Source organism: Drosophila takahashii, chromosome 2L (genome assembly GCF_030179915.1).
Source record: "Drosophila takahashii strain IR98-3 E-12201 chromosome 2L, DtakHiC1v2, whole genome shotgun sequence".
NCBI lineage: Eukaryota > Metazoa > Arthropoda > Insecta > Diptera > Drosophilidae > Drosophila > Drosophila takahashii.
In genome coordinates this window covers 4,086,188-4,108,593 of record NC_091678.1, presented here as the reverse complement: position 1 = coordinate 4,108,593, position 22,406 = coordinate 4,086,188, and the positions used below count along the sequence as shown (strand labels likewise).

At 39.9% G+C, this 22,406-nt stretch overlaps 3 protein-coding genes across 4 annotated transcripts; all 3 read right to left on the bottom strand.

The window, feature by feature from the left end:
* Positions 1-223: 223 nt before the first annotated feature.
* On the bottom strand, positions 224-20,448 carry Duox (dual oxidase). 2 transcript variants are annotated; one of them, XM_070217190.1, is made up of 10 exons: positions 20,359-20,448; positions 17,662-18,089; positions 8,550-8,630; positions 7,989-8,338; positions 7,720-7,924; positions 4,458-4,861; positions 4,122-4,399; positions 1,202-4,058; positions 790-918; positions 224-729 (listed from the first exon to the last, which is right to left on the bottom strand). In XM_070217190.1, the coding sequence occupies exons 2-10, from the start codon at positions 17,831-17,833 to the stop codon at positions 601-603; spliced, it is 4,605 nt and encodes a 1,534-aa protein (XP_070073291.1). In that variant the 5' UTR covers positions 17,834-18,089; positions 20,359-20,448; the 3' UTR covers positions 224-600. The 2 variants fall into 2 exon arrangements, with proteins under 2 accessions (XP_070073291.1, XP_017006805.3); XM_017151316.3 differs by having other exon boundaries at positions 20,388-20,448.
* Positions 10,975-12,939, bottom strand: LOC108064003 (uncharacterized). Its single transcript, XM_017151318.3, has one exon. The coding sequence runs from the start codon at positions 12,891-12,893 to the stop codon at positions 10,980-10,982; it is 1,914 nt and encodes a 637-aa protein (XP_017006807.3). The 5' UTR covers positions 12,894-12,939; the 3' UTR covers positions 10,975-10,979.
* On the bottom strand, positions 13,932-15,576 carry LOC108063945 (uncharacterized). The gene has a single exon (XM_070219156.1). The coding sequence runs from the start codon at positions 15,567-15,569 to the stop codon at positions 13,932-13,934; it is 1,638 nt and encodes a 545-aa protein (XP_070075257.1). The 5' UTR covers positions 15,570-15,576.
* Positions 20,449-22,406: the final 1,958 nt, after the last annotated feature.

The following is a 22,406-nucleotide window of genomic DNA, read 5'->3' as shown; positions in this document are numbered from 1 at the left end:
CTTTCTTCATAATAAACATCCTTTATCAGCTGTTTTTCTGATTCTGCGCAGAGGGAACCAAAAATCGTTGTTTAAATAGTGTTGAAAGCACCACTGCTTTTAAGAACTGCTTACTGCCAGCTTAAACTTTAGGATGGCGCCAAGTTATTAGGTATTTTAAGTATTTTTACTCCCGTATATTAATGCCCATCCCGCGAACAAAACGCAATTTATGTTTTATGTATAAAGGTAATTGTAAATTTTTAATAAATAATGTGAACGGTTTACAAAAACTGATAACAAATCATATTTTCAATAAATACACATATACATACATACACATATATAGGTAGAGGCCTTTTTGTTGTTCTTGCTATGATTGCAGTGATTTTGTTACAATGGGATTCAATTTCATAATGCACTAAACAAAACTTGACTAAATTATGATTGTACGTATGATTAGCCTACGATTAAGGGATAGCGATTTAAGTACATTTTGAGCAGCCGAATTCGCTTAAATTAATGAATGAACCTTAAGAGTACAATTAGATTTCGTTGAGAGACAGACGGACAGGTGGCAGGTGTACAAATGGATAGAGCTGCATATAGCATATAGCAGATCTATCCAAAGTTCTCGAAGTGGTGAATGAAATAGGGCAACTTGCGCGTTTTGTTAACTTCATCACAGGCAGACATCACACTTTTGGTCAGCGGACGAGGACCGCAGGAGAAGACGCCTATTTTGGAGACCTATGAAAAGTATTCATTATTTGAGGTGTTATATGGGGAGTAAATATATTGAAAACTCACATAGGAGTGCTTCTTTTGGACAAACTTCAAGAAGCTGGACATGTCCGGGCGACCGAAATGATTGACCGCCTTGAGACCAGTGAATATTGAGGTTTTCGATAGCCGCTGGAAGTGGTTCTCACAGATGTACTGAAGAAAAAGAAAGAATATATAATTAAATAAATTAGAACTACACAGAAAAAAAAACGGATAGATTGATACTGTTTCATATCAAGTTTTCCAATAACATAATGGTAAGATTTCATATCAATATGGTACAAAATTATATGTTCGGAAATATCATTTTGATATGAACAAAGAACGGACCAAAATTGATAAGAAAAAATACTCGATGGATCCATTGGCCCTTTTTTTCTCTGTGTATGCAATTTATACAGATGACCTTTATAAGTCAAAATCCCCGTTAACCTACCAGCATTGTCGTTCGCAGATCGAACTTGTGGAAGAACTGCGTGATGAATATGTGTATCTCCAGGACATTGGTCACGTCCTTCTTCTCCACGTCGCGCAGCACGTCGATGAACCACTCAAAGTGCTTGTGCGAGGGGCAGATCCATAGGAAGTAGACCTTCTTGCAGGCCACGCCCGAGTATCGATTGGTACTGGTGCCGAAGACCAAATCGTTGAGAATAGAGGCGTACGGGGTGACCCCGATGCCGCCGCCGACCATCACGGCCACCTCGAATTTGTACCAATCCTGGTTGCCGCCCCCGAAGGGACCCTCGATGCGGATCTTGGGCTGATCCTCCGGGTTGTAGTTGCACGGGTCGAAGTAGTTGCGCAGCTTCCACGTCCAGGGACCCTGAGCTTTAATGTGGCAACTCAGGCAGTTCTCGTGCGGCGCCGAGGTCAACGTAAAGCTGTGCATCTCATGCGGCCGAAAGGCGGTGCAGGATAATCTCACCCACTGACCCGAAAGATACTTTAGATTCGGCGGCCGATAGAACTTGATCTTGATCACGTCGGAGGGCAGCAGATCCGTTTGGATCACGTCCAGCGCCATGTACTTGGTCCTCAGCGAGACGATCTTGTCCAGCGTGTAAACGATGCCGGGACCGAGGAAGAACATCCAGAAGCGGGGAGGTCCAGTCAACCTAGCCAATCCGTGGATCAAGCTCAGCAGATACAGTCCAATGTACAGGGTGTGCATGTTCCAGAAGAAGTTATAGGCCTTTTTCCTGATCGTTGGATGGGCAAACACAAAGATGATGCACATGATGATGAAGAGCATGACGCCAGTGGTGCCGGTGACCGTCTGGAAGAGCCAGAAGGTTATATCCGGTTTGTAGTCCGAGGCGAAGTGCACCTCCCTGGTGAGACACCTCAGATTCTCGTGCGACTGCGTGGACACATGGTAGAAGTTCACAATGTGACCCACGGTGTGAAGAACCGAGAAGAAGAGCGCCGTGCAGGCAGCTATCTTGTGGAACTGGATGTGCGAGTCCAGGGGAATGTACTGTTGGATGGGAAACTCCTTGAGTTTGGTGATCAGATTCCTGGACATCGTGAGGAGCAGCAGGGAGTAGCAGAAGGAGAGCGAGGCTGCCGATCCTCTGGTAATGGCAATGCCCACACCCATTATGTGCCGCAGATCCGTGTGCTCCGCCATGAACGAGTAGTGGATGAATCGCTCCACAAAAAGCACTATAGTCACCACATAAAACAGAAACAGGTAAAAGATGTTCTGGCGATTCTCCTCGAGGAACGTGATGTAGGCATCCCACTTGGCCAGCAGCCAGTGGCGGGGCTTATCCTGCATGGGTTCGATGTTAAACGACGTCATTCTGGCCACATTCGTCGAAGTGTCCAAGAAGTTCTGCTTGGCGCCCTTGCAATCCAGCCCAATGGCCACAAAGTCACCCTTGTACTCCTTCATCATCAGTTTGAAGTCCTGGTAGGTCAAATGGTTCTTGTGCTCGAGTCCCACATCCTGGAACATGCCATCAATAAGCTCAGTGACCTGATCATCACCCAGACTCGTTGTCCTGGCAATCTCCACCAGCGATCGCATCATTTCGCTCAGTTCGCCCTTGTCGATGACCCCGTTGCGATCATTATCGCACATATCGAAGATAATCCTCAGCTTGTCGTCCGTTTTGCCGCGTGAGAAGAGGACCACCGTTTCGAGGAACTCCTGGAAGCTGATCCTTCCATCCTGATCCTTGTCAACTATGTTAAACATCTTGCGCACAAACATATCGTTGGGTTTCATGCCCAAGGCGGCGGCAAATTCCGCCTTGGAGAGACTGGTTCGCATCACGGTCATCACCTCGCCATCGCTGGAGGCATCTGACCTCCTCCTCCTCTCTCCCGGTCTCAGGCCAAAGGTCAAAGCGTAGGCCTCCCGGAAGAAGTACTCCAGTCGCTTCTGTCTCCTCTCCCTTGTTTCCGCCCTTGCCAACATAATATCCCTATTCACCTCCATCAGGGTCATCTCCTTCTTGTGCAGCAGCAGGAAATCCTCCAGCTTCTTCACGAACTTCCGCCGTGCTCCATAAGATTCCAGCTCGAGTACCAAATCATGATCACTGGGCACGCGCAGTAGAATATACGGCTTCTTCTTGATGTGATTCGTGGCCGACTCCTCCACACTGACCACATCGATGTGCTTCAGGCTGAAGGTGCGCAGCTTCTCCCCCTTCCGGTCCACCGTGTAAATGGCCGCCTCGGGGCCGAATTTAACCGTCACCAATCGCTTGTGATTGGCATGCAGCCACTCCCTGGCCAGCATCTTGTCCACCGAACCCTTGTGTTGCGGCGCCCTCAGTGCCTCCTGGCGGATCTTTAACCTTCTCCTCTTGCTGTTCTGCAACTTGACCACACAATAACCGGCACCGGCGCACAGAATGGGCACAAAGCCGAGGAAGACGCACACGTAGATGAACATCAGTTCGGAGCCCGAGAAGTAGTCGTAGCCCTCCAAATAGGTGCACGGCTCCAGTTCGGTGGCATTCAGCTGCATGGGCTGCGGACAGGGATCGCCGGTGTGCCACATGAACACGTCCTTCTGGATCTCCTCCTCGTTTATATCCGTGCTGTTCACTATGATGTCCCACAGGGTGATCTTGCGCAGCTCCTTGATCTCTTCGGGCGTGAATATCCCATTCCTTTCGTTCTCGAACCAAAAACGATCGGCATCCCGAAGTCGCTGGAATTGCTCCTTGATCACTGCAGTGAAGAACTCGCCCGGTTGGCCATAGGATTCCAACATGCCGCCCACATAGACATCCACATCATCCAGCTGGTTGTCATAGGCCTCTTTTAGCATGCTATAAATGTGAGGGGAATCAGTTAATTAATTTTATTTGGATTTTCTCAGGCTTATTACTTACTCCAAAAGCTCTGGCTGCGTTTCGAACAGCGGCGGATTGATGTCCGTCCAGGTTTGGTGCCTTTTCAGGCCATACGACTCCCTGGCCGTATTGTAATCCGGCAAACCATTATCCCGACCTCGCATTATATTCAGAGCCCCCAGATCACGGCGCGTAAACTCCATGGGTCCGAAGAGTTTGTCCCGCACATCGGAGCAGAGAACGGGATCCTCACGTTCGGATATTTGCGAGGCCAGGCCCATAAGCACCTCTTCCACACTGGTGTCAGCGAAAAATCCCTAAAAAGAGTATAAGTTCTATCAAATAATTCCCTATTCCGTAAACCCAAAAACTCACGCTTGAATCCCACCAAGTGGAGCAAAGTCTGACCGCCGGATAGCCCATGGGCGTTTCCTTAAAGTTGCACTGACCATCGCGCCTGTAAATTCCCGGCGGAATCATTGTGTGGCCAAAACGAAAGGCAGCCGCCTGGAATATGTGACCGATGCCAGGATGTATGTCCTGTTTATACCCGTCGTAGGGTGGCAGTGAGGTGCCCAGAAAGGCCGGCAAATACTCATAGACTATCACATTCTGCAGGCTGGCAATCACCGTGTGGCGGGCCCGCTGGTAAATGTCCTCGTCACTCCAATCCGGATGCAGTCGCTTGATCCGCTGGGCCAGAGTGTTGTGCCAGCGCAGGAAGAGAATGGCGAAGGACAGGATCGCAGGATTCTGGTTGGTGCGAGGGTCGCCCAGAACTGGAAATAAATAATATCAGAAGTATAATTAATAAATAAATGTTATCAAAACCAAATAAAAGATTGATTACTGGTTATTTTTAATTTTTTAAAAATTTTGTAATAGGTAACTAGTATACAAATGTAAAAGCACATGTTTGTATAAATTCTTTAGAGTCTAAAGTTTAGACCATAAAATAGTTATAAAATTCTGTGAAATATTGTATTATTATTTTAATATTTATTCCATGAAATTGGTATAATATTCTTAGAAACTTGAAGCTATAATTACACAGGTCGACAAAATCAAGACTTTTTCTTGGCCCAAGAATAAACGCTACAAAACCTGAAGGAATTTTAGCTGTAGATTACTACCTCATACTTGGAAACTTTCCATCACGTCGAAGTTTTGAGAAATCCGTGGTCAAAGTTCCAAATTTTCGATTTTTAGGCACTTTTTGCGGCTTAATAGTAAGAAAACCTTTCGTAGCCCAGAGCCACAATTTAGCGGAAATGGTACCTTGAACCTTTAACTTCAAGAGTGTCCAATCACAAAGCTGGGCGACCTCTACTTCTTTAGCTACAATGGATTTTACAGAAGTACTTTTTGTCATTTTTTTTCATCTATAGTAGCCTGATATTTTTCTTGTTGAACTGAGACCCATATCACTATGGACGGCAGTCCATGTAGTGACGAAGCGCACCAGGAGAGTGTGCGAAGGCGACTACTATATATACACGAAGAAATGAAAATCTACTGTGATGGTCCGATCATAATGAATAATACACCTATCGAAAGGTATTGCGAAAACTAACAGGATTGCATACCAAGACTTTAAGAAAATCAATTGGCTTGGGAGAGAGAGCGGTGAAAGTGAAAAAGTGAAAATTTCGAAATTTGGAGCTGTTGGGGCCGGTGGGGATAAATGCCCCCTCGCAATGTTTTAGTTGTATTCCTTTTGAAAATACCCGTCGAATGAGGGGTCATTTGTCAAAATCCGACTCTCCGTTCAAAAGTTATAGCCAAAATAAGATTTTCTTCTTCTTCCCAAAATGAAAATTTAATTCTGTTTGTCCACTTGTCCACTTGTCCACTTGTCCAAAATATGTTTTTTAAGTTCTGAAAATTTGATATGACGTTCATCACATCGATATAAAAAACTTTTGTTCTACCACTTTTGGAAAAACCCGCTAGTTTAGCGGGAAAACAGCTATAAGTAGCTAAAATTCGGAAAGCCGTAACTTCTATACTACTAAAGCTACAGGCTTGTGCTGCATCTCGTTTGAAAGGTATTTTTAAATGCTATAAACGCCTTCTATATGCAATTTGTGTAAATGTAATACTTAAAAAAATATGAACAAAAGACAATTTTTTAAAACTTTTTTTTTAGCTTTTTTTTATTTTTCTCAAAAACGGCTCTAACGATTTTCTTTAAAACCTTAAACTGTATAGCCCTTGAGATTCCTTAAATTTTGGTATATAACACATTACTGTAAAAAGTCACGTTTAAAAGTTATTTTTATTCGAAAATAGCCACTTTTGCCAGCTCGAACAATTAACGCTCCCTGAGTATTGAATTTTGTGGGAGGGTATCCGAACTGTACTTTAGGGTCATGGAATCAGTAAATTTGCACTTAAGAGTTCCATATAGGAATCTTTTGTTCTACGACTTTTGGAAAAAGCCGCTACTTTAGCGGGAAAAAGCTAAAAATAGCTAAATTTCGTTAGTTTGTAAGTTCTACACTACTAAAGGTACAGACATGTACTATACCTCGTTTAAAAGGTATTTTGAAATACTTCAACGCCTTTTTAACTTAATTTGTTAAAATACAATAGTTTAAAAATTATGATTGACCAATTTAAATTTAAATGTATATATTAGCTCCTATGAGAGCAAATGTAAACAAACAAAAACTTCTGATATCAAATAAAAACACCTCTTAACGAGGTAAAAAACTAGTGACGACCGCACCTTCAACATACAAAAGTTCTGATATCAACATTTGTGACGAAAAATTATTACACTCGTCATTAAATAGACTTTCTAATCTTTTCTCATTCGTCACGCTGCAATAGAAAATGCCTGTAAGGGGAAAAAGGCTGGAATAGTTTGCTAGGGCGGGCCGAATGAGAAAATATTAGAAAGTCTATTTAATGACGAGTGTAATAATTTTTCGTCACAAATGTTGATATCAGAACTTTTGTATGTTGAAGGTGCGGTCGTCACTAGTTTTTTACCTCGTTAAGAGGTGTTTTTATTTGATAGATACAATACATTAAAAATATCAGGCTACTATAGATGAAAAAAAGTGACAAAAAGTACTTCTGTAAAATCCATTGTAGCTAAAGAAGTAGAGGTCGCCCAGCTTTGTGATTGGACACTCTTGAAGTTAAAGGTTCAAGGTACCATTTCCGCTAAATTGTGGCTCTGGGCTACGAAAGGTTTTCTTACTATTAAGCCGCAAAAAGTGCCTAAAAATCGAAAATTCGGAACTTTGACCACGGATTTCTCAAAACTTCGACGTGATGGAAAGTTTCCAAGTATGAGGTAGTAATCTACAGCTAAAATCCTTTCACGTTTGGTAGCTTTTATTCTTGGGCTTTTTTTTTGTCGACCAGTGTTATACAAAGATAATTTTCTTATAAATAAAAAAATATTTTTTTTTCCTATTTTATTATTTTATATTTATTTTTCTTATTTTCTTTAAAAGGGCGTTATAACGCCGGTTGTAAAATATCGTCTTAATTGATATTAAAATCAAACTTATGTCAAAATATATATCTCTTTTTAAAAAAAGCTGTATTTTGTAAATATTTCTCTAAAAACTACACTATAAATAATGTAATTTCCTCACTTAATATTTATAGTAAAACTTACGAAACAGCCGCTCCGGACTGAGCATCTTCATGACACTCGGCACCGGGTTGTTGAAGAGCGGCACCCGCATGGTGTTGCGCACCGGGAGCTTGCCGTCCTTCTGGGTGAGCAGAGTGCCGTTGTGGAAGGAGCGCATGGCGTTGAGCCAGGCCTCGGAGGTGCTGTAAATGAAACTGCCATCAATCCAAGCAGTCATTTGATTTATCTGCGGAGTATGATTTCAGTAGTGGATGTCAGTGGAACGCATCCGATGGTTGTGCATCACCCACCTGTTCCCTCGGGGCATTCGGACTCTGGCCGGTGTCCCGATCGTAGGCTGCCCGATGGAAGGGTATGTACTTGTCGCCCCGACACTCCCTGTCGTACATCTCGTCGCACTTCTCGATCTCGATGCGGTGCATCTCGATGGGGCAGCCGGACTCGGAGGCCATCACAATCTCGTTGGCCACCAGCTGGCCAAAGAAGGCCAGCAGGGCCGTCCTGTTGAACTTTGACCCCAGTCCGTCCTTGCCGCGCATGAAGAGCCTGCTAAGCCTACGGGTCGAGGGTCGGTTGGCACCTGCCATCGCGTAGACCCCATCTGAATAGGAGGGCGGCGCCTTCCGCACCAGGTGGCTATCTGAAAAAGGGGCAGGGCAAAGGTTAGCTTTCTCACACAGCTGGCGAATATGCTAATTGCAGGCATTGCGAAAGAACCAATCGATATGCAAATCTAAATCATCTAACTGATTTTAATTAGAGGCGTAATCAGCTCAAATCACGCCTACTTTTCGAAAGTTGTCATCTGCGGCCTGGCGGAAATTCCAGTTTATTATGATAAGTGCACTTACCCACGGATCCCCAGTCGGGATGGGCCAGATTATTGTACCAGCCATCGTAGCGCTGCTTCTCCGTCTGACTATACATTTTTTCTGGAAAATAGAAAATATGCGATATTAATAGAAATTTGTAATTTTATTCAATAAAATTTAATCTACTTTTAGTTCTGTCTTAAAATGTATTCTACCTCACGGTTCTTAACTTTAATAATAACCATGTTAATTAAAAATGAAAAATTGTATTTCTTATCTAGCGCCTATTAGGTTATGTACCATGTTTTCATATCTATAAATCCATTAAAAAATCTAGAAACGTTTAAAATTACTTCAGCCAAGCCTTCACCTACATAATCCATTCGATATTTCGAAAGAATTCAAAAAATAATATATACATTAAGTGGTAATAAAACCAAGGTGTTGGCGATGACGTTTCAAATTAATTTGCATTTATTTGCGTGAATTCAGTTCACTTTTACGCGTGTAAATGACGCATAAATTTGAGCTAGTTAAGATCTGAGAATGCCTTAAATGTTCACTTCAAATTAGATAAATAATTTACGCATAAACTTGTCGCTGGACAGTAGCCGGTTTTTAGCCAAAGTCAAAGTGATCCGATAAATTGTAGATTGTGATATTAGAAAATGTTTTTAGTTGACTTAGTTTGGTTTTAATTGACTGGAAAATTGATTGACTTGAGGCTTGGGCAGCCGAGATTTGACTCACACCCAATGGAATGGTTCCAATTTGCATATTTTTCTACCACTTTGTTATTCTAACTAGTTGCCTAGCAATTTTGGGAAATTATCTACATTCGACTTGTCATCATAAAAACTAATTACAATACAATCTCGGATAAATTCTAATTGAATTTGACTAATCGCCCCACCCGGACGTTTATAAAGAATTTTAATCAGTGCTCAACAAAGTATTTAACCTCGGTTTCAAATAGTTGAACTTTAAATCAAAATTAAAATTCGTAAAATAAACCGAAAGAAAAACAAATTTAACTGCCTTGTTATCGTTGAGCTCAATTAATAATTACACCTTTTTCGAGCCGACTTTAAGCATAATTCACACAAAAACACGGCTTGTAAAAATAAATATTTGTTAAACAGAAGACACCTTTAAGTGATAAAAATCTGCAGGGCGTAATTGCTCTGACGCTAAACGTTATAATTATGGTTTATTTGCGTATAATTGCGATGGGGAGAGGGAAGGTCTACGAGAAACCAGTTCTCAAATTAACAAGCCAATGCCCGCAGCCCAAAAAGAAAACATGCCCAACATTCTAAAAAGTGCTTAGATGGAATACACATAGCAGACATTCAAACCAGTTTATTTGTTCTTTTTGCTCGTTATAATATAGCTTTTGTTACGGCATCACCCTCGAATTCGACCATAGCTCCATTCTGGACGAAATAAGATGGTTTGTTTTGTCGGTTCTGTGGGCCTTCATTCTTCACCGCGAGCAAACCATGCCAGCCATATGACGTTGACAGCTGAAGGGGTTCCGAGCCACAGCTACAAGTCATGACTATATTTCGTACCATTTTCGAGAGTGAGTGAGTGATGGATGGATGGATGGCTAGCAACAGCAAAAGCAAAGGCAACAGCAACAAACAGCATTAATTTCCAGGTCTGAGATGGCAAACAGAATCAGATCCGGTTAACCAAAAACGTAGCCAGCTGAGGAGACTCAGAGAGAGGAAGCCTCAGCTGACTCCGATCAACAATATCGTATATATATAGCTTATATGTACACAAACACTCTGCGTTGGCGTTGTACGGAATGTTGGCGAAAAAGGAAAAAAATTACTAACCAACACCTGCACGCCGAAGAAGCTTCCACATATGAGCTGTTTTGGTTTTTTCTCTTTGGAAAACATGCACGACATCACGGATTCCCCTAAAAAACAAAATACATACGATATGAACTACTGGTTTTTTGTGCCCAACTTTGTCGGCGCCATCAATTGTCGCATTGTACTTTCCGTGAGTCGCTCTCTGCGTTTCCTCAGCTGTTTTGCGTTCGTTTTCTAAGTCTTTTGATTTATACGACTCCGATACGTCTCGAAATTCACTTTCATCTCGGCTCGTGCGTGACTCTGGCTGTTTAAACAAAAGACGCTGATTTTTTTTCACGTGGCATTGCATAATTAATTTTCAGAGAAAACTTGCGGTGTATCATAACTAATTGTAGTTTACTGCACTACAACAAATACGCAGGGGTTAATTAAGTTAAGTTTTAATAAAGTTAAGAGTGAAACAAATTTCTAAAAAATCTAACAAAATTAATGGGATTTGTAATGTAATTACAATTATAAATGAACTGCATGTTAATACTTTATAAGTATTATAGAAAAAAGATTTAGTTTTCTAAAAATAAATTTTACATTCCACCAGTAATAACATTATTATTATTTATGTTTATTTCTCAGTCCATTATAAGCAATAACAGTACATTTCAATGCGATAGTTTTGAACGCAGTACGACTGATGGCCGTATCTGTCTGTCCTCGTCACAGTACCTCCCAGTTTCATATCCACCCTCTCGCCATTAAGAAGTGTTATAAGAATGGTTGCGTCAAAGTTCCCGTTTCCTGGCGTTGTTTTCAGGCGAACCAAAATCTGCGACAGCTTGTAGTCTCCTCTGGCTTCATCTTTGGCGCGATAGGCAGCGCGAACTTCCTTTAGCTCCAATTTCTGACACTGAGGATATGCCTTGATTAGCTCATTAATCCTGTCCACTGCAAAACGGGCTCCCTCTTGTACAGAACTCTTGTAGATAGACATCGTTTTCAACTCATTGCAGAGGCAATAATGTCGCGGTATATCTGCGGAACGGCAATTTCTACGCTCGGGAATGGGCAGAAACAAGCTGATCCCACGACTGTTTTCAAGAAATAGCGTTCGGTTCTTCACACTAGCATCGGTTAGTCGATCTAGATGGATCACATCTTTGAGGGTTTCGTGCAGGTCAAAAGTCGTTATCAGACTCCTGGCGTTCCGCTGAAAATTGGACATGGCCAGGGGGAATTTCCTTTTCAGCCATTCCGGATAGATGGCGATCAAGAGAGGCTGCGACATTTCATGTTGTCCCGGAGCAGTTCTAGCAAATCGGTCGAACCTCAAACCATGATCACCCATAAAAAGTATCAGAGTGTGATCCATTACTCCCTCTTCGTAGAACCTGGTCAATATATTCAAGTACTCCTTATCCACAAACTTGGCATAGGGAAAATAGTCGTGGATGCCGTGCATATTCCACAAAAATGAGAAAAACGGACTGCGTTGAATGTGTGGAATTAGACTCAAGACGAATTCATAATAAAAATTTCCATATAGCCGATGCCCAGTGCACTTAAGGTCCAACTTTGTGCGATATAATGAATGAGATTCGATCTCGGTCATCAGAGGACGCATGTACAGATCAGTGGGCTGCTTCTTGAATCCCTTCTTTAGGTAGATAAATAATCCAGCTGTATCTGTATCTTCTGCAAAAATGGTCCTGTAACCGGCCTTCTTAAAAAGATTCCACAAAAAAGTGCAATTGTCAAAGTTTGGTCTGCCGTTGTAACAAGACTCCTCCATCTCATGAACGTTAAGACCACTGACAAGTGGCATTAGGTTGGGATAGGTGTTTAACCCGATTCGATTGTAGCCCCAGAATTCGGTGTGCGGCAAGTGCTCGATATAGTCGGCCACTTGGTGAAAGTAGCGAAGGTAGTGCATATGAGAAATAGAATCTACACCCAAGATCATCACAGACAGCTTTTTCTTGAGGGCAGACTTGCTGGAAGCTTTTGGCGGGGGTGGTAAAAAGTACAGGACGTCATGAAAAATGATCCTGGCAAAGTCCACCCAACACCAAGTGCGAATGTTTTGCTGACCAGTTCCCACCTCAAGGTATCTCGATTGTTCGCTTAGCTTGAAAAACCTCAAGGATTGGTACTCGTTGTATGAGTCATCAACCCTCAAAAATTCCCGATATATGCAGGACACATCTCTCCAGCGTAAAACACGACAGCATGTGGAAAGGTCAGATTCTGATATATTTCGCTTTAGGTAATTTCTACCTCCAATTGTCTCCGTGATCATCAGCTGCACCATGCGGCAAACAATTGGTTCAAGCGGTTCCATAAAGGGCAATGCGAATTCCGAAAGTGCCGCCGTCGAACTTATTTGACATCCCGAGGTGTTGACAAAGAATTCATCTTCTTCAACGACTGAAATCTGGGTTACTTCTCTTATACTTTTGCCTTGTTTCCGATCGAAGCGGAATATAAATATTAGGTAGCACAGAAGTGCCAAAAGAAAGATGTTGATGAATCGACTGGCAATTAGCTTTCTCCGCATTAGTTTTTTTTTAGCTTATTTACTTACAAATTATGTCTGTCGCTTATTACGCCTACTGTGAAGTAATAAAATATCATGTTTCAAGCTTTCTGAGCAGCAGAAAGTACCTTTATGAAATCTGTTATAATTATGTAGATTTTCATTTATTTTAAGCTTGAAAATTTGAATATTTAAAATTTGCAAGCAAAATGTTTTTATTAAAATATTTTTTTTGAAAATTTGTCACATGTGTCGACAAACTCAAAAGCAAAAAAACTTTCGCTTTCAAGCAAGTTTGTTAAAATTAATACTAATTATGGAGGACGAAAAAAACAATGAATGTAGACAGTGACATCTATTTGTTAGCTGTTAATTGGTTGCCAAATTTGACGGTTTATAAAAATGCGCACATGACTTAATTTAATTTTACAATCCCGTGCGAGTTCTCGCCCCGCTTAACTTTAAGACTAATGACGCCCAAAGAATTTATTTTATCTCTAGCGGCTTAATTAAGAGTTGCGATTCGCAAAGAATGCAGTCATTCCTAAAACGAAGTTCTATTGAAACACTTGCCCAATATATATGTACGTAGAGCTTACACGATGTTAACGATTCAGTTAGTTGGTTTGCTTTTTTCCACCACTTCGCTTTGGGTATTTTTATTTCGTTAATCAAAATACCATTTGACTAATTAAAATTTCCAGTATTGGACATGTATGAATAAGCATTCAATTTAAAAGTCCAAATGATAATCATCATAATCATGGTCAATACTGAACTAGTCGTTTTAATAAATAGGGGATTTTATTCGGATTTTAATTGATGGTTTACTTTCTGTGGAAAAAATACTTGAAATGTGATAAATAATTATGGTGCTTTAAACGATGCTGGGAATTACCTAAAGAATAATTTTTAAATTGTTTCAAGTACACTAAATTTCTATAATTTCCATAATAAACTAACCCAAAAATTCATTAAATAGATCATATTTATTATATTTTGAATATGTAAATTTAATTTATAAACAAATTTTACAATCGAAAAAATATAAAATGAGTATCACAAAAGCTCTTGGTTTATCAAAATGGGGCTACTTAAAAAGCCGTCTATGAATTGAATGAACTTATTGTCATTTAAAATCGGGAGTTTACGCCAATCAACTGATGAGTGGTGCAAGTAAATTTTGATCTTTCTGCGACTATACAATCGATTTGCTTCCAAAACAAAATCTGAGGTGATTAATCCGCAACTTCGGACACTTAATACGCGCAAAAGAGGACAGCCTTCCAGAAGAGCCAATAGGTTTTCATTTGTAACAGTTGGCATTCTAATGTCCAAGATTTCCAGGGTTCGCAGCTTCAAGAGACTTTTTAATGGAAAAATTTCGCAGGCTACAGAAAGCTCCCGGAGGGATGATATTTCGCAAAGATGATCTACTTGCTCAGGTTCCAAGAAGTCTCCCTCTAAAATAAGACTTTCCATCGGAGAGCCCTGTTTTCGAATCAGTCCCTCGATGAAATGTGTTCTTAGCGAGTCCCGATGCAACAACTGCAGGTGTTTCAGATTGGGCAGCTGGCAGACAATCTCATAGCGAACAGTCGGTTCCAGAAGTCTTGTTCCAAAAGCCAGCCTTTCCAAATGGCGACAGTTCTTGACAATTACCTTAAAATTTTCCGCGGTAAGGTTATCGATGTGTTTGCCCATATTAAGGTGGCGCAACTGCTTCATTTTCATGCAACATTCAGCTAAAAAGTTGGCATCAAATCCGGGATGCGAGCCGATCTCCAGGGATTCCAAATTTTCCAGGACATGCAGTCCCTTTCCTTTATAATCTCTCGACTCCAATATTAATTTTCTTAGGTGAGGCAGTTCCGTCAGGCTCCGAACGAAATTCTCGTAGATCTCCGCATTGCCGAAGTTCAGATAGGCATGTATTGATGTTAGACTCTTCAACTGTTTCAAATCGTGAAATCTGGGTCGCCGGAAGGTCATTTTTAGGTGTCGCAGGTTATCGAAACGGCGCAACAGCCACAAATGCTGGTCGCCATTGGACTGAGGATCGAGTGATGACTCATAGCTGATCAAATGCTCTTTAACGATTTCAAGTAATAAATGCAAATCTGTTTCGTCGATATTTGCCGTGTCGCATTCAGTAAGGCATCTGTAACGATGTTGTAAGGATTCGAAAACTCCTGTAAGATGACGGTTTGAGGCGGCCAGTTGCACTTGATCTCTCAGGCTCAGGTAAGATAATACAACATCCCAGCAATCGACGTTTAAGGAGAAGATAGTTTTGGTTGGCCAAATTCGAGTAATTTTTTCCTCTTTAAGTTTTAAGGATTTGAAAAATTCGGTAAGATGACGGCTTGAAGCGGCCAGTGGTACTAGATCACTTAGGCTCAGGTAAGATATTATAACATCCCAGCAATAGACGTTTAAGGCGAGGATAGTTGTGGGAGGCGAAGATTTAGAAGAAGTTCCCTCGTTATTTTTCTCGGAAATCCGATTCGCTTGTTCCTCTGATACCAAAACCGAAGAGTCGCCTTTTGTCTCTTTCCGCCGCTTGGCTACACAATCATTTTCTTCGTTCTTTCTCTTTGTTCCGGCACTCCGACTCTCTTCCGATGAGGTAGCCAAAGCTTTATCCCCATTACTCGCCCCGCCACTTCCAGAAGCTTCGTCGTTTCTTCCGCTCATTTCTAGATGATCCGTACGCCTCGATACTCGCGAATCTACTGACGCTGATTTCTTTGTTTGCCAATGTTACCGTCAAGATAATGTATGTCGGGTATTCCCCAAATATTTTTTAATACTTATTTTTTATAGAAAGGAAAAACATAAAAAATGAAAGCACCACAAACATAGATAAGTCCCATAAATTCTAGGTACACCTCTTAAAAAATGTAAACAAATTGTGATAAGAAAAGTCTGTTTGTGAGGCATTAAAGAAAATGTTTATGCACGCATCCATGAGATAAATCAGAGTGAAAAAGGGATTGTGGTTATACTCACAACAAATGTCTTTTTACAACTCCTATTCCAACTAAGTACTGGTTTAAGCGTATAAGTATATATATATTCGTAGTTATTAGTAATAAATTGTTACCAAAATTATTATCAAAAAAAATGTTTACCAGTGATAATTTGAAACTTTCATTCATAATTTAATCGAATAGCTTACTATTTATTTTGGTTTGGCGACACATGTTATTGCACTGATAACGGAAAAAGCTTCATTCCTTATCATCTCGAGCTTTCGTTATATATATAGAATCGCGACACATCGCACTGGGTTAGTAAGCCTTCGGCCTTCGTTGTATATTATATCATCTTTAGCAGTACTTTGTAATGTGCTTGTGTGATCTTTCTTTCCACTTCGCCTTCAATTCCATGTAGAAAATTTAATATAATCAATCGACGCTAAAAAAAAAACAATGGACCTTCGCAAATGCTAATAAAATTGATGAAAAGAAAACAAAATGAAACAAATTATTTGCTGCCAACAGCCGAGTCGAATTAAATGTTCGACTTCCCCATCCCACCTGCTGGGATCGGAGATCGATAAATCCGTCGATCTTTTGATCAGGAAAAGGGCACGAAGACAGTCACCCCACGGGGGGCGGGTCTGGCCAACACAATGGGATATATTTCACGTTTGTTTGCAGTAATTTCATTAGGCCAAATGTTGCAAAATAAAAATACAAAATTGGGTTTCTGATCATAAATCAAATGATAAGCAAAGTAGCAAAGCCAAAACAATGTAAGGCGTTGGAAAAAAATTAAATTAAAATGCAAAAATGAGAGGAAGCTAACAAATCAATGGGTTGACCAAGAGGGGCGGTGGGGATTACCAGTTGATCGTGCGTTGACATTTGACTCGGATCGAGCATCGAGCCACGCCCCTCGCCACTGCACATGCGGTACGTGACCAGTATCGTCAGACATCGTGGAATCTATAGCTTTGCTGTCTAAACTTCTGACTTGAAAAATGTATACTGAGGGAAAAAATACTCTGCAAAATTTAAATAATATTATTTACTGGGGATAAACAACTTATTATTAAACTTTTCAGTGTCCTCGTAAAATGTATAACATTTTTCTTTTACTAATAAACAATATTTTCAGATCAATACAAAAATATGCATATACTTAAAGTTATTAAAACTATTTTAGAACATTAAATGGAACTAAAACAAAAAATTTTGAATAAAAATTATATACTTTAATACAAAATCAAGAAATATTTTTATCTGTGCATGTATAATATATACACTTTTTTATGAATAATAAATTGTGTGTGGCGGGATCTAATCGGTCATTTTGAAGCCACGAGATCTTGGCACGTCTGGCGATCCCAATGCAAAGCGTCTATGGGATGACGTCAATGTTGACCAGGTAGTATTTACACAGTTCAAGCTATGATGGGTTTATTTGCCTTTAAAGTCGCTATTTTGTTAACAACTTCTTTTTGCATTTAAATTTACAAAATAGTAGAAACTCCATAAGTTTAAGTTGCACATAATTTAGAGTGAGGAGTAATGGTCTAGGATTTTTCGGATTATCGTGGCATTATCAGATCTGGTTTATACTAAAATGTTAAGTTTTCCAAAAAGAAACGGTTTTGTGTTTATTGAAATGAAACTATCTAAACTATATCTTTTGTATTAGTTTTCACATTCCCCAACTAAACAATATTTCCCTTGTAATCACGAATCATGTCTATGCAAATAGACCTAATTGAATTGAATAACCATACAATGTGGGGAAGTGGTAGGTCGTTGGTACTCACCATAACAATGCACGTAGCCCAGATCCAGAGCGAGACTAATCAGCAGCAACAGCAGGGCTCCTCCGCAGGTTGCCCCGGGCAAAAAATGTCGGAGCTGGATTTTTTTTGGGCTGGGACATGGATCTCGATTTTTGCTTGCTGCCCTCTGACGGGGCGCACTTGGAACACTCATATTGATTGCAAACAATTTCTTTTTTTTCGTATATTATTCGTTTGTTCGCTATTGTGGTGCACGAAAATCGGTCGGTTACGACGCGTTTGTATTGTTAAATTAATTAAGTAAACTAACACTTGAGGATTAGGATTGACTTTGAGGACATGGGCTTATTTTTGCATCATTTCAAGTTTCATCACAGTGGTTCGGTTGAACATTTGGTTCACACTTTAATTTTTACTCAGCTGAGATCCCATAGTTTCCAATTATTGCACTGAAAAATGAGACAAGCGATTTCTGTGAGACATGAATAACCAAAAATGCAGTGATTCATGCGGAGATTCACACTCTGTGTTTTAGGAAATCTGATGATTCTTCCGATTCACTCCAATTCTCGTTTAAAATGTTTGCGTTCACGGTTTTATCGATTGAATTAGCATAAAACCTGATGAAGTTATCTATTAATGAATATTTTGTTTATAGTCACTTGCTCTTAGGTTTTAAATGGCAAATGAATGTTGTCCGATTAAATTTGTTTGTTTACAAAAGAATAATATTTAAAATAAAATAACCTTTCCTTAAATGTTGCAATAATTAAAAAATGTATGCCTTTTTTATCCCTTTTTTTATTTACTATCTGATTAATACGTTTTTGAACCGCATTTTGTAATGTTGCTATTTCTGGCTCATTCGCTCATTAATTTTTTAAGATTTTTAAAAACTGAAAATTGCGTCGACCGCAAAGAGCGTAAAGTATACAGCAAAATGGTTCGTTGATGTTAACCAATTAATTACATGGCACAAAGTGAAGCGAGCAAATAAAATCGCATTTATTGAATGCATTGTGGAAGTATGGCCAAATAAATGGCAAAGCAAATAAAGGGCGAAGAGGCGGATGAAAACGGAATTACCCACAAAGCAATTGACCTTCTGGGGGCTTACAAACCAACAAACGACAAACAGATTCCATTAGTCATAATCGACAGTAGTCAAGAAGGAAACCGAAAAAACAAAAAAAATAATACAAAAAAACGGACAACATCGAAAAGCATAGAAATAATGTATGTGCAAAGCAGCAAAGCGAAGATAAAGAGAAGTAAAAAATATATAAAATGCCATTGCACAACTGCAAACAATTAACATTACAGCAACTGCAGAGTGCTAAAGCTAACAAAGTCATAAAGACCGCCCGCCTCCCCTAACCACCCCCTTCCACCTCTTAACATTTTTCCGCCCATTGCAATTTGGAGTTTGTTTAGAAATTATTATTAAGTGACGGAGCAGAGAAAACTTTTTATGCGGCAAAAGCTAAGCCCAAATGGTCGGTTAAAATTGTGGGCGATCCGCGTTGGCCAAAAGACAAAAAGGTCCGAGGTGGGAGCGAGAGGGAGAGAGAAAGTCCAGAAAGCGTGGAAGACTGAACGGCAATAATCACTTTGAAATTACGGTACAATACAAAAGATTGTATTGTGGTAAGAAGGCAAAAGCTTTGGCTTTCCGAACATTAGCCACAGCCCCCGGCTGTTTCATATTAATTAATAAACATTTCTGTGGCTAATTTCAGAAATTGTTGGCCAAAGTTCGAGCCGAGATCAAATAAATTCCGAAATTCCTATTGAGCAACAGGCTTCTCTGACGCAGTCCTAAAACCAGAATCTGCCACTATTTGAATAACATGAAAATGGCAACAAAATTATAATTGTCGTGCCAAGCATTCTCGAAACAGTTAGAGGGTCAGAAAAGTAAGACTTTATATAGCACTAATGTGAGAAAAAATTATCTATTTCTATAGATTAACTTAGTCACTTTAATCAATTACGTTATCGTTGAAAAACTGATACTTTAGGTGTTATAATTTCGTTTTTATTGGGAAAAAAGTACTTACAAATATTTTAGCTTAATTTTTTGTTTGATTACTTAGACCTATTATACCTATTTTTAACAGTTTCAGAGACTTCCGTTTGGTCCACAGTCTTTTCTGCTAACCCTGCACCTCTAGTTTTTTTTAATATTTCTGCAGTCGCCAAAATTGCGCAAAAGCCCATCTTTTGTTGCATGGGAGGCTGTGGAAGACTAGAAGACGCAGCAGCAAAACAGCAAAAAATTAAACACGAAAATAAATTAAATTCATGAACGAAAACGTAAGCAAAGCCGAGACGGCGACGAAGCAACGGACAAAGAAGACTCGGAACTCCAAAAGGGGACCCAAAAAAAAAAGAAGAAAAAATCAGAAAAAAACACTAACGCACCAACACACACAGACAAACTGAGCAAGTGACAGAGAGGGTGAATCGTTTATTTGTGGGCGAGCAAAAGAGATGCAGAACGCCAAAAAAAAAGATCCACAAAAAATATCCAATGATCTCCGGAGGTGGGTGTTCAATGTTTATCGGGTTTTTGCACTATTTTCCAAACAATTTGAGCAATTTCGCATGGCGACGGCCACAAAGACCCGCACACAGAGCCACGATAACGGTGAAGAAGACGGCGCATGCGCGACACGTTTCAGCGTTTCACATTCACTCTCGTCGGCGTTCGCTCACCAGCACACCGTACACCAAACACCACACACACGAATCGAATCCGCCTCCGAAATGAGGGCTCCAACACACGTCCGCAGCGGCCAAGAGTTTGTTCGAAACTGAACCCAGCTGTGCGGGGGACCCTCCACATTAGAGCTCGAATCGGTCCGCAATGGAACCGGTTATGCACTATAAAAAAAAATGGTTAGGTCTTTACAAAATCCGGATATTTATCTTTTAACCTTTATTAAGCTATCATCGGCTAGCTAGAAAAGGTCCGAGTTCGATTCCTCAATCATTTTATTAAAAAAGTCAAGGGAATACTTTTTATTTCATCCTTCAATATTTTAGGTTCATGGCAATAAAAATCAAATTAAATCTGAATATTATTCATAATTTTTTTTTTATTTTAATTTCGGTTTTAAATAATTGTTTTTTCTCAGTGTGGTTCTACCCCCCTTTGAGGCTCCCGAAGCGGTGCTCCATTTCGCTTCGGCTCTCGGGATCTTGGGACCGGGATCGGATCCCAAGCCATGTCCGCCTCCAAATGGGTTCCGTCATATTTGACATGACGACGTGTCGAATTAATCATTCCCGTGTCTCTTGCCCTTTCTCTCGCCGCATAGCGGGAATTTCCCAGCCTGGCGGATGCACTGCAACCGGGTGGAAGAGAGATCGGCTAAAAGAGAGCCCCATCTTCAAACGGTTACCTCGACCGCTCTTGCGGTTAATTGAGTGGTAAAAACCGGCACCCATGCGGAGAAGAGTTCCTGTTTGGGCCCGTGAGAGATGCCAGCGGTTGGTTCTTGGAGTCGTGTGAATGGACCGCCAAGTATTACCCAACTCTATTTGATTACACGAATTTGCATACTAATTGGAGTGGCATAAAACTAATCTGATGGGTATTAGGTTTTTATGGAGTGGAACTTGTGTGTTTTTATGATTTCCTATACGACATTGGCTTATTTATTTATTATTGGATTTATTTAATATTTTTTTTAATTTTATGTAACAAATTCAAAATTATTCGCATTACAGAAAATACTATTGTTCTCGGCCTCTTGCATTTAGATGCATTAATAAAACATTGACCAAACACACAGGGTAAAGTTCCAGCTTCTAACATATTCAATCATTCAATGATTTAGGTCTGAAACATTTAACCATTGTCCAGAGACAATATTTTATGTCAAGTTCTCTATGAGTATGTCGACAGCTCACTTACCTTTATGGCCCCATACTAGCCTCTTCGATCTTTGTTCGGATGTCAGTCAATAGTCAGAAGTCGTCAAATGCGGCTCCAAACAGTGCAGCTGTGCACATTAAAATCAATTAAGATTCTTATTTATCTTCGATTCTAGGCGAGCTTAACAAGTGCAGTCAGGCATTTAGCAGAACGGGCGCATCTATAAATATTTATTATTGCAAGAGAACGATCGAAGCTTACATTTAACACGCATGGAAAAAAAAAAAAAATACATATTTCTAGCATTTAAGTGCACTTTAAATGAATTTACACAGAAGAACAAAAAATTAATCGAACGTTTCATGCGCGATCGTCATTAAAAAAAATCGAAAAATGTATTGAAAACACACAAGCATAAGTTGAGAACTCAAAACTCCAAAGCAATTCAGTTAGATAAGTAATTAAATTAATTAATTTTTATGTGCTGCCGATTGTCGTTGAGTGTTGATTTATCTGTGCGTGCAATGAGGCAACTTGTAAATGATTTTTTCGCGATGAGGCCTTCCAACCGAACAATTTGAAGTTGACTGAGTCGACTCGATTGGTATCTGCAGCTGTGGGCTGTTTATTGATTCAAAATTACCAATTACCCATTTAACGTGCCATAATTTAAGGTAATAAAAAAGATAGATTTAACATTTTTTAGCACTAATTTATTCTAAGTTAAGTTTTACCCCTTACAATTATTCTTTCAACATTAAAATAAAAGAAAATTTAAATACAATTTCTTTTTGATTTTAAACATTTCAAATGTTTTAAAATTCTTTACTTATTTTCTTCCATTTTTGATACATTTAATTTTTACTAAAATTTGGGTTGACAA